At 45.5% G+C, this 12,082-nt stretch overlaps 1 protein-coding gene across 4 annotated transcripts in view; it reads left to right on the top strand.

Annotated features, from left to right (window-relative positions):
• The window catches only part of PLCL2 (phospholipase C like 2), a 256,524-nt gene extending 244,830 nt beyond the window's left edge, over positions 1-11,694 (top strand). For all 4 annotated transcript variants that reach the window (XM_074371915.1, XM_074371904.1, XM_074371911.1 and 1 more), the window contains one exon: positions 10,825-11,694. In XM_074371915.1, the coding sequence (XP_074228016.1) occupies positions 10,825-11,004 (180 nt within the window). In that variant the 3' untranslated portion in view covers positions 11,005-11,694. The remainder of the gene's footprint in view (positions 1-10,824) is intronic.
• The last annotated feature ends 388 nt before the right edge of the window (positions 11,695-12,082 follow it).

Raw genomic sequence — 12,082 nt, 5'->3', positions numbered from 1 at the left:
ACGTTACCACAGCTGCCTCTTTGAGTTTCTCTGTTCCCCTTCAAGGCAAAAGATCCATCCTGCAGCTGACAGCAGTTTTCTGGTTTAATTAAATAAAAAGTCACCCTTCCAGAGCTAGCCAGCTTGCATTGCCTCGTATTAAGCCCCTACTCAGTTTTATAATTAAAATCATTTTTAAAATTTTTTGGTGGGGGGAGGCAATTAGGATTGATTGATTGATTGATTGATTGAATGGAGGCACTGGGGATTGAACCCAGCACCTGGTGACTGTTTTTAAATTGCTAGATCTTCTGCTTAGTATGTAACTGATCATTTGCAGTTCAGTAAACAGCAGATGCAAAAATTGACAATGAAGAGGAATTTGACTTTCCTACTTGCTGACTCCCTGTCAACCAGAGGTGGGGGGTACGCTACAAATTTCCTGCAAACCTCAGGAAAAAAAGAACACAGCAATTTATGGTCCTGTGGTAGGAACGGATGCCCATTTGGCTTTTATTTTATTATGGGCAAAAACAGGCTGAAGGAGCATCCTTTCATCCGTCAGCCATCCATGCTGTTCGTTCCAGCCCAGGATCCAGCAGCCTGGGCGTCACCTGGGAGCTTGTTCAAAATGCAGACTCCCGCACCCCACCAAGGCCTGCTGAGTCAGAATCTGCGTTTTAATAAGATCCTGGGGGATTCTTATGCACATTAAAGTTTGAGAAGCCCTGGGCCAAGAGCCACCAGAAATGGCCCACATATTAATGAAAAACAGCTGACGTGAAGTAGAAATTTAGAAAGAACAAAACTAAACCAAACAGCTACACCGAGGAAATGAATTTTCTTTTGCATTATGTCGGGGAGAGAGAATTAACACCTCAGACTTATGTTCACATGGGAACAGACGCACCGAACAGGGTGACAGATCTTTGTCAGGCGCCTAGGACGGTGTTTGCTGCGGGCGGTGCTGGAGTCTGGGGCAGCCCAGGCGACGAGCGGAAGAGCTGGAGAGAGGGGTGTGTCTCTGCTGTGCGAGGGAAGGGCTTTTCTCACTGCTGCACATTTCACAGACTTAAACTTTCTAGGGAAGAATCCACGCCCACGGAGTCCCGGCCAGGAACGCGGGTCAGAGTTGAGCTCCCCGCCTTTCCCGGCCGGAGGGGATGGAGTCCCGTGAGTCCCCCTCGCCACTTGTCCTTTTCGCCAAGCTCGGAGAGGGTCGGCCCTCCAGGGCCCCGTGTGGTGTGCGGTGGGCAGCAGGTGCCTCATGATGGCAGGGAGGCTCGGGGAAGGCTCCAGGTGATGCTGGATGTGGAGAGCAGACAGGAGGTTGTGCTGAGGGGGCCCTGAAGCTGAGGCCAGACACAGGGATTATCTGGGCGCTTAAAACGGGGCCTCCTGAGCCCCACCCCAGACCTTTGGGGTCAGACTCTTGGGGATGGACACAGGAATCTGCCTGTTAGGGATTCTGAGGGACCCTAAAAAAAAACCAAGTACCACTGCCCTGGAATCGAATCAGAAGTACCTTTCCCTGTGCATCACCCCACTCATTTGAATAACGAAGGAGGCGTGGGACATAGGATTTACTGTCAGAAGAGGGACTGTCCAGGCAGATGGATGACCCGTTGTCACCTGCAGAGCAGGCAGCCCGCCAGAAACCCCTTTCGTCCAAGCATGTCCAGCCCAGTTTTAGTTTTTCCAGTTTTAAGAATTGCTTTAAAATGCAGCAGTGAACCAAGGAGAAATATCATCCTCTATCACCACACCCAGAACCACCCACTGTTAATATTTTTGCGTATTTACTTCCAGTTATTTTTTCTTTGAATAAAAACCATTTATTTTTGTAAATACATCTTCATTACAAAGAACTATTTTAGTGAAGTATAGTTAATTTGCAGTGTTGTGTTATTTTCTGGTGTACAGCATAGTGACTCAGTTATACATGTATATATTCTTTTTCATATTCTACAGTAGGACCTTGTTGTTTATCTATTTTATGTATATACTAATTTGTAATTAATCCCAAACTCCTAATTTATATCTCCCCCCTCTCCTCCCCAACTGGTAACCATAAGTTTGTTCTCTGTGAGTCTGTTTCTGTTTTGTAAATAAGTTCATTTGTGTCATTTTTTGGACTCCACACACAAATGATATCATATGGTATTTTTATTTCTTTCTCTGACTTACTTCATTTAGTATGATAATCTCTAGGTCCATCCATGTTGCTGCAAATGGCATTATTTCACTCTTTTTGATGGCTGAGTAGTATTCCATTGCATATATATACCACAACTTTTTTATCCAGTCATCTGTTGATGGGCATTTAGGTTGGTTCCATGTCTTGGCTACTGTAAACAGTGTTGCTATGAACATTGGGGTGTGTGTGTCTTTTCAAATTAGCGTTCCCTCTAGATATTGATGGATCATATGGTAAGTCTATTTGTAGCTTTTTAAGGAACCTCCATACTGTTCTCCATGGTGGCTGCACAAATCTGCATTCCCACCGGCAGTGTAGGAGGGTTCCCTTTTCTATACCCTCTCTAGCATTTATTATTTGTAGACTTTTGAATGATGGCCATTCTGACTGGTATGAGGTGATACCTCATTGTACATTTCTCTGCTAATGAGGGATATTAAACATTTTTTCATGTGCCTATTGGCCACCTGTATGTCTTCTTTGGAGAAATGTCTGGGTCTTCTGCCTGTTTTTGCTTGGGTTTCTTGTTTGTTATTAAGTTGTATGAGCTGTTCATATATTCTGGAAATTATGCCTTTGTCAGTTGCATCATTTGCAAATATAGTTCTCTCATTTCATTGGGTGTGTTTTCATTTTTGTTTATGGTTTCCTTAGCTATACAAAAGCTTATGTTTAATTAGGTCTTACATGTTTATTTTTGCTTTTATTTCTGTTGCCTTGGGAGACTGACCTAGGAAAAGTTTGCTACTATTTATATTAGAGAATGTTTTGCCTGTGTTCTCTTCTAGGAGGTGTATGGTGTCCTGTCTTATATTTAAGTCTTTAAGCCATTTTGAGTTTATTTTTGAGTGTGGTGTGAGGGAGTGTTCTAACTTTATTTACATGCAGCTGCCCAGTTTTCCCAACACCACTTGCTGGAGAGACTGTCTTTTCTCCATTGTATATTCTTGCCTCCTTTGTCAAAGATTAATTGACCATGGGTGTGTGGGTTTATTTCTGGGCTCTCTAGTCTGTTCCATTGATCCATGTGTCCGTTTTTATGCCAATACCACACTGTTTTGCTGTAGCTCTGTAGTATTGTCTCAAGTCTGAGAGGGATTATGCCTCCAGCTTCGTTATGAAGAACTTTTTTTTTAATGTAGAAAAGGTAAATTTTAAAATGACCTCTGATCCTCCCTCTGATAAATAATTATTAAATGTAAGTGACTTTATTCCAGGAACCTTTTCATATGCATGTGGGTGGATGGAAATACATTTTATTGATTCTGAGTCATACTTTTCACATCTTTGATATTCGTGTGTATCTGTTAATCCATGGCATCTTTGCATCGTGTCCTACTTAAACTGGCAGTGATTTTCTTCCTTAGTGGTATATAGAATGGTATGTCTCACAGGCACTAGTGTCTTGTGAAATGAGGTATATTAGTAGATAGAATCCTACTGTAAGTGCTCTATTTAATTTTTTTAAAGTACTAACTTTCACTTTACTTAACAGGAAAAAAGCAAACCATAAAGAAACTAAATTAATTGCTGACCAATTTTTATTTTAAGGGATATTTATTTCCTAGAAAATCCCTCTTGAGTTAAAGAGATTCTGAAAAATATTAATTGGAGTCATTTTGTTGGGTTCTCTGAAAGCTATGCATTTCAATTGTAAGTTTTGTTGGGTTGACCCTCTGCTGTGAAAGATGAAAATATTTGCACTAATATTTCTGGATGGGGAGTTAGGCATATGGTTAGTTTTCCATCGTCTGGGTTTAAATATCCCCAGCTCGTCACAGGACTGTAATTCCCACGGTGCTTGCTGTAAGTTCAATATTTAAATTGGTTCACTGTCACCGCCAGTCCCAGACATCACCCATGCTTTTCTGCAGACAGAGGGTGTGGCAGAGAAACAAGAGAAATCTCAGCTGGGGTCATAGACAGCCTTTGTCTGGACACTTGGGCCCAGCTTTCTCAGAGTTTGTAACCATCCTGTTCTAGACTTTCTGCTGCATAACTGGGGAGGTGGGGTGAAGTCCACTCCCACGGGCTTCTGAGAGCTTCTTTAATTCATAAGCCAGCCCTCAAGACCTCACAACTATTAGTCAAATAGCACCATTCTTTTTTTTTTGGATCAGCTTTATTGAGGTATCATTTGCATAAAATAAAATTCACCAATTTTAACAGTGCCATTCAAGGAATTCTGACAACTGTATACAGTCGTGCCATCCCCACAGCACTGACAGAGAACTTCCATCACCCCTAGAAACTCCCTTATGTCCCTTTGGAGTAAACCACCCCCACCTTGCTTTGCCTCTGCAGTTTTACCCGTCTCAGAAAAGCCTTGTACGTGGATTCATGGAATGGAGTGCGTTCCGCAGGACTCTCCTGAGCATCAGCCAAGCTGATGTATGTTTCAGTGAGCTTGAACCACCCTCTGTTCGTACATTCACTGCTTAACACATTTGGGTTGTTCCCAGTTTTTAGCTATTAGGAGTGAAGCTGCGATGAACATTCACCTACCCGTCTTTGTGTGGACACGTATTTTTTTTTTCTTGGGTCAATACCTATGAGTAGACTTGCTGGGTCATATGGTGAGTGAGTGTCAGACCTCATAAGAAATTGCCAACTGCTTTACGAACTGTTGCATTTTGTATCCCCCGGCAGTGCTGTGAGCGGTCCAGTCACTCCACACCCGTGGCAACGTTTGCTCTTGTCGGTGTAGCCAGCCTAGTAAGCGTATAGAGGTTGAGCATCTTTTCTGTTTTGGGTTTTTTGTTTTTAGGTTTTTTAAAAAAGATTATGAGGGGCTTTAGTGTGGTTTTCTTTATGTTTCTTCTGCTTAGCTTAGAGGGTTTTTTTTTCTTGAGATTTTTCTAGATATGGGTTTGTAGTTTTCATCCAATTTGGGGATTTTTCAGCCATTGTGTCTTTAAATTTTTTTCCATTTTACCCCTTCTCTCTTCTTCTGTAAGTCCATTTATACACATGCATGCTTGATACTATCCTGCAAGTCACAGATGCACACTGCTCATTTGTTTTTAGGCCTTTTTTCTGTTTTCTTTAATAATTTCTATTGCTACATCTTAGAGCAATATTGCTGTCTCTTCTACAGCATCTAATCCGACATTAATCCTAGGCGGTGGGGTTTTCATTTTGAATTTCCCTGCTTCTCCGCTTTGTGCTCATGACATCCTGTACCTTCTAGAACATGTATGATGTTTACAGTGGCCGTTTTAGGGCTCCCTCCCTCCCCCACCCTGCCTCCCACCTCTCACCTGCTGGGCCTCCCTGAGCTCCAGGCTGTGTCCCCAGCTGCACAGGGCTGTGGGGCCCTGTCTGGGCTCCACCCTCCCCACGCTGCAGCCTGGAGGCTCTCCACGTGACGGGCTGGGCCTCGGATCCGCAGCCCTTCTCCCGCGGCCCACCGCCTTGCTCTGCACAGCCATCACTTACTGTGTGTGCTGTGTTCTATCCAGTTGTATCTGCCTCATTCCTAACTTTCCTGTCCCCTCTTCTCCATCACTCAGAAATAAAACTCAAAAGACACTCAGTTTCTCTCTCCAGGTTGGGTGACTAGTAAGAGTTTTTATGAATTGCCAGTGTGAGTTCTGTGAGTTTCATTAAATTATGTTCCTTTCTTTGTGTGGCTGCTGCTCACATGTGTGTGAGAGCGCCCATTTTCCTTTTTGCTCATTTCACGAGGAACATGGAAAGGAAATTCTGTCGTGTGATTTGAACCCACCGGGTTCATCCAAATGTTCGGTGCCGTTGTCCTCCCGGTGCTAATCACTTACACGGTTTCTATGTAGGGCCGTTCCTAAAACGGAGGGTCCTGTGGTAACTGTTACAGGCTCTATTTTTGGTGAGGAGCAGAAACTCAACTCAGAGGAGAAGACACGGCCTACCCCGGGCGTCGTGAGGGGGACGGTATCTCAGGGAAACTGGAGCTTCTGACGCTGTATAAGTTGCTCTTGTCTTGGCCTAACCCGGACTGTACCTTCGAAGGTCTTCTTTCCAGGACTATTTGTATCTCCTAGTCCGCATTCTAAGGAGAGGAACTCCGGGGGGCTCAGCCTGTCCCTGCAGCCCCAGCCCACCCACCCGCAAGCTCTGAGCCTCTCTGGTGTCCAGCCTCTGTGGGTTGGGGTCCCTCCTGGCTTCAGCCCATGGCATCCAGGAAGGGCCTGTCACCCCACACAAACACAGCCCCCTCTGGGCTGCGTCATCATCTGTTGCTGGGGGACAGACCACACCACAGCTGGTGGCTCATTCCTCAGGGTGCCGTTGCTCCAGCCACTCACAGGGCTGGGCCTGGAGCACCAGGAAGGCTTCCCTCCTGGGACCGGCTGCTCCTCTGGGCAGCGGGAAGGGCTGGTTTCTCTCCCCGTGGGGCTCACCGCCGGTAAGTCCAGCGCCAGCTTCTCCGTGGGGCTGCTGGGACCCTAGAAAGTAAGGCTTCGCAAGGTCATGGCCTCACCTCCTCCAGGTGATCAAAGCACATCGAGGCCAGTCCAGGTTCAAGGGCAGGGAAAGTGTGCCTGGATGGGGATGGAAGGCGTCCCTGGTGGCCGTGTTCACAGGAGCAGACGCTGTGGACGAAGCGGTTTCCCTTCAGAGGGGTGGGAGACACCGCAGGCCAGCCTGCTTTCCTGCCAGGTGCTTGTCTCATGTTCTGTCACAGTCTGCAGCCCCTCACGGCTGCCGGCAGTGGCGCAGACTGGCCCCATCCCCTCCCCTTCATCCCTGTCCATATGTGGGGACTGTTGCATCTCCCCCAACCTCCCTGACTCAGGATGAGGCGGCTTCTGGTCCCTCCCCCGAGGGTTGTGTTGACTTTCTACATTTCCTTCCATACTTGGTTTTACAGCAAATTTGCTCAAAAATACTTAACAGTCCTATTTTGTACAAAGTTTGCATCTATCATTCATTGCATTCCATACCATCTCCAATGAATGCTCCCTTAAGTATTCTGGAGAAGATGGCTGATAGTTGACATTATTTCAGTTTAGATTTCCCAGGGTTAATGGGCTCAGGAGGTGTGTTAGCATGTTCTCCAGCGGTGTTAGCGATGCTTGACCTGCACTATTCCAGCTGACCGCAGGAGGGCGCCGAGCTGGGCTTTGCATGTGGTTACTGGGTGGGTCCTTCCTTCCTTTCCGGCTGTCCTCTCCTTCCCCCACCCGCCCCCCAGCTTTTGCACAGCAAAGGAAACCATAAACAAAAGGAAAAGACAACCTACAGAATGGGAGAAAATATTTGCAAACAATGCAACTGACAAGGGCTAATTCCCAGAATATAAAAACAGCTCATACAACTTAATAACAAAAAAACAAACAACCCAATCAAGCAGTTCTCCAGTGAAGACATATAAATGTCAAAAGGCACATGAAAAAATGCTCAATATCGCTAATTATCAGAGAAATGCAAATCAAAACTACAATGAGGTATCACCTCACACCAGTCAGAATGCCCATCATTCAAAAGTCCACAAACGATAAATGCTGGAGAGGGTGGGGAGAAAAGGGAACCCTCCTACACTGCTGGTGGGAATGCAGTTTGGTGTAGCCACTGTGGAAAACAGTATGGAGATTCCTTAAAAACCTGAAACTAGACTTACCATATGATCCAGCAGTCCCACTCCTGGGCACATATACAATAGGCAAGACATGGAAGCAACCTAAATGTCCATCCACAGGTAACTGGATAAAGAAGTTGTGTGTATGTATACATACACACACACATACATAATGGAATACTACTCAATCTTAAAAGGAGAAAAGGATCTGGAGATTGTCATACTAAATGAAGTAAGCCAAAAAGAAAAAAAAAAAGAACTATCACTTATGTATGGAATCTTTACAAACGACACAAATGAACTTATTTTCAAAACAGAAACAGACTCACAGACAGAAAACGTATGGTTACCAGGGTGGTGGAGGGGAGAGAGAAATTAGGAGTTTGGGATTAGCAGATACACACAACTATGTATAGAACAGGTTTTTAAAAAAAAAGATCCTACTGTAGAGCACAGGGAACTATAGTCAATATCCTGTAACAAACCATAATGGAAAAGGATATGAAAAAGAACATATATATATAACAGTGTGTATGTGTGTGTGTGTATAACTGAAGCATTGTGCTATATACCTGAAACACAACATTGTAAATCAACTAGACTTCAATAGGAAAAAAAAAAAAAAAAAAAAGAGCTCGTAAGACACAAAAGCCCTGGAGGAAAGTTAAATGAATACCACTAAGTGAAAGAAGCCAGTTGGAAAAGGCTTCTTCTTGTATGTTGTCCGATCCCGGCTGTATGACATCCTGGGAGAGGCAAAGCTACTGAGCCAATAAAAAGATGAGTTGTTGCCAGAGGTTAGCGGGGAGGGAGGGGGGAAGAGGTGGGCACAGAAGATGCTTGGGGCCGTGGACCAGTCCATCTGATACTGCAGCTAATGGTGGACGCGCATCCTTATACATCCGTCAAAACCTATAGCATATACAACACCAAGACTGAGCCCGAATGTGAACCAGGGACTTTGGGTGGTAACGATGTGTCGCTGTAGATCCATCAGTGGTGACAAACGTATACTGTGGGGTAAGATGTCAGTAGTGGAGGAGCTTGTGCCTGGGTGGGGATAGGGGGAATGTGGGAACCCTCTGCATTTCCAGCTCAGTTTTGCTGTGAACCCAAAGCTATTCTAAAAAAAAAAAAAGAAAAATACAGCTTATTAAGTAATAATAATATTTGAAATGTTAAAGCACAAATATCTAGTTAAAATATCTTAATCATAAATGTATATAGCAGCTTTGCATGTGAGGGCAAATTCTTTAACAAGAAATTAGACTCTTGGCCCAGTAATGCTAATACTTACGCAGAAAGACCTCACAGCTTGTAAAATTCCAGTGTATGAGTTCAGTGAAGAATGAATGCAGATGCAGCTCTTTCCAGTTAAACAATGCAATGGAACCATGTGTCGTCTCTCATGAAAGGCGTCTGTAAAGCGGGGAAATCATGTACCTTAAGTGGGAAACAGCAACGCATGCCATGGGTGCTTTCCAACCTCACGTGGCACAGGACCGCGTTGCAGTTTGGTCTCCCGCGCAGCTGGGATTTGCTTGTAGTCCAGTTGCTGCCGAGGTAAGTCCTCCCCTGTCACCCTCCGCAGCTGGCCCAGTTTTAACTGTGCAGGAGCACTTAAAAGGGTGTGCACACTGCAAGGCAGTTCAAAAAAAAAAAAAAAAAACAGAGGGAGAAAGAAGGGAGAGTACCAAGCATGGAGGTACGGCAAAGAAAAGTCAAACCCAAAGGCAAACCATGTCTGACAGAGCACCATAAAGACAGTAACAGAATAAGTCAGAGCCCAAGAGCATGAACAGAATAGTGAGCCAGGAAGGAGGAGGGTGACCGTGAAGGAGAAAGAACCGGGGGAGGAAGCAGCTCAGACACAGGGAGGGAGGAAGGAGCGAAGAACAAGAGAGCAGTGCTGGGACTTGGACCAGCGGGGCTTTACATCCCTTCTGTTGGGCCTCTTGGAATCCTTGCTGATGCACGGGCAGCTTTACCCCCCAGGGGACATTGGACAGTGTCTGCAGACATTGTGGTTGTCACACTGAGGGGGTCTTTGGTGGGTCAAGGCCAGGCATGCTACTAGGATGCACAAGACAGCCCCCACCGCCACCCGTAACCCAGCAAAATAATTCTCTGGGCAAACTGTCGAGTGATGAGGTTGACAGACTGCCTTGGCCGGCAGCTCCCAGTCCAGGCTCCCAGTGACTGTGTTTCAGTTTATCCCCCCATTTTCTGACCTGTATGCATGTTAGGCTGCACGTATGTCAAATTGATGGTCACACCCTAGAAAAGAAGTTAAAATTTGGCTAAGAGGGTTTATTCAAAGTAGAGAATGCTTTCTTCCATCCCTTCTCTTAACTAGAACTCGGTGAGGATCTGCTGTGTGCCTGTGACTGTCAGCGCCTGCTTTAAATGCAGAACTTGAGAGCGGCTTGTCAGGGTTGGGGACGGCAGGGGGGTGGGGGTGGGTGTGGGGGTGACTGCAGAGTCATAATAGAAGGCGATAGATTGTATTTGTGGTGATAAGTTAGCTCCCTGTGTTGACTGCACTGGCGGCTACGGGAATCTACCCACTGGGTGAAATGACATAAACCTGTACCGTGTCAGCTCCCTGGTTCTGGGTGTTGTACTAAACTTACGTAAGATGGAACCAGTGGCAGAAATTTAGGACAGTGTACACAAGACCTCTCTGTACCATATTTGCATCCTTCTGTGCATTTATACTTATTTCAGAATAAAAAGTTAAAGCAAAAAAAAAATCTTAAAAGGAAAAATGCAAGACTGGCCGCACAATTAGGGAAAGATGTCACTCTAACCAGGGCACATGGGAACAGTCAACACACAGGACTCTCTGCTGATGCATAAATGGAAAGGACTGAAAATGCAACACACTCAGAGTATGGTGTGGAAAACTAGGAAAGCAGGCTTGTTTTTTAATTAAAAATGGACCTATTTGGATGTAGCGCCACTAAGAAATGAATATGCCCTTTTGTGGAACCAAAATATTTCTATTTCAGTGGAAGATCTCTGTGGTCAAACTGGACCGGCCAGGCTTGGCTTAGCGAGCGCTGTCTAACTGCGTGTTTCGTTGCAGGGACAGGCGGATCTTCTGAAATACGCCAAGAACGAGACCTTGGAGAACCTGAAACAAATCCACTATGCTGCTGTTTCCTGTGGGCTGAATAAACCCGGCACAGAAAACGCCGACGTTCACAAGCCGCGCCGGAGCCTGGAAGTCATACCTGAGAAGGCAAACGACGAAACTGGAGAATGAGGGAACTTTCTTGAAATCGTTTCAGAGCTGATCACTCCAGGACCAATCGTAGCCAAGTGGGACACTTGCTTTGCACTCACGAATGAAAATAATATTGGAGATTTTACAGTACAACTGGAACAGCCGATGACAGTCTGTGAAAACTGTGAATGTATTTAGCAGCCCTGCGTGTGAAGCCTAATAAACTCTTCAACTAGAAATTATATTCCTGGCCCAGATATGCTATATTTGTACACAAAGACATCCTAACTCAGTTGCAGTGTGAACCGCACACTGTCTCTCTACTAGTCACTCTAGTTCCATTGAGAAGCAAACGTTTTCCTAACTGAAAACAATGTCTTAAGATGGAAATGGATTGTACTGTCTAATGAGTATTTATTGGGGAAAAGCCTACTCTGTGAGTTCTACTTTTGTATGACTGCCGGGATCTCTGGGTCGTAGGTGACTGGGGTGGCAAGCCTGCTGAGCCACGGTTACTAAGGGAAGCGTGACTGTACAGCCTCCGTGAACTTGGGGAGCTGCCAGGGGAGGCGGGGGCACCGCAGCCGGACGGGAGCTCCCAGCCGGAGTCACGTGCCGGGTACACAGATGATGTCCAAGTAGCCAACCTGGAAGCAACACACTGTACATAGTTTTTCATTGTACGGAGTAGTGTTCACATTAAAAAGATGTTTTATGATATTTCTCCAATAGCGGTGCGTGCATTTAATGAATGTTCAGTTTTTAAAACTTATGGTCCACGATGTTCTGTTCTGAAGAGCAGCTGATGACCTGGTGAACAGCTATCAAAGATAAGGTGCATTTTGCTTTCAGTCCAGTGGCCACGACTTGACACACTGGCAGCTTTCTGCCAAGCAAACCCACACATCTCCCAGCGTCCCGGGTCTCACCGGAATGACGTGTGCTTTGAAGCGGTGCCGACAGTCAGCAGACAACAGGTGCAGGTGCGGGCAGCTCTCCCCTGCCCGCTGAGTCTTTAGTCCAAGATTTTATTTTCCAAATCAATGATACTTCGTGCGATTTTTGCAAAGATCCTGGACACTGCTGCCTAATTAACTGCTTCTCCCAAACCAAACTG

The sequence above is a fragment of the Camelus bactrianus genome, chromosome 1 (assembly GCF_048773025.1).
Source record: "Camelus bactrianus isolate YW-2024 breed Bactrian camel chromosome 1, ASM4877302v1, whole genome shotgun sequence".
In the NCBI taxonomy this organism is placed as follows: Eukaryota; Metazoa; Chordata; class Mammalia; order Artiodactyla; family Camelidae; genus Camelus; species Camelus bactrianus.
This window is presented reverse-complemented; position numbering and strand designations above follow the sequence as displayed.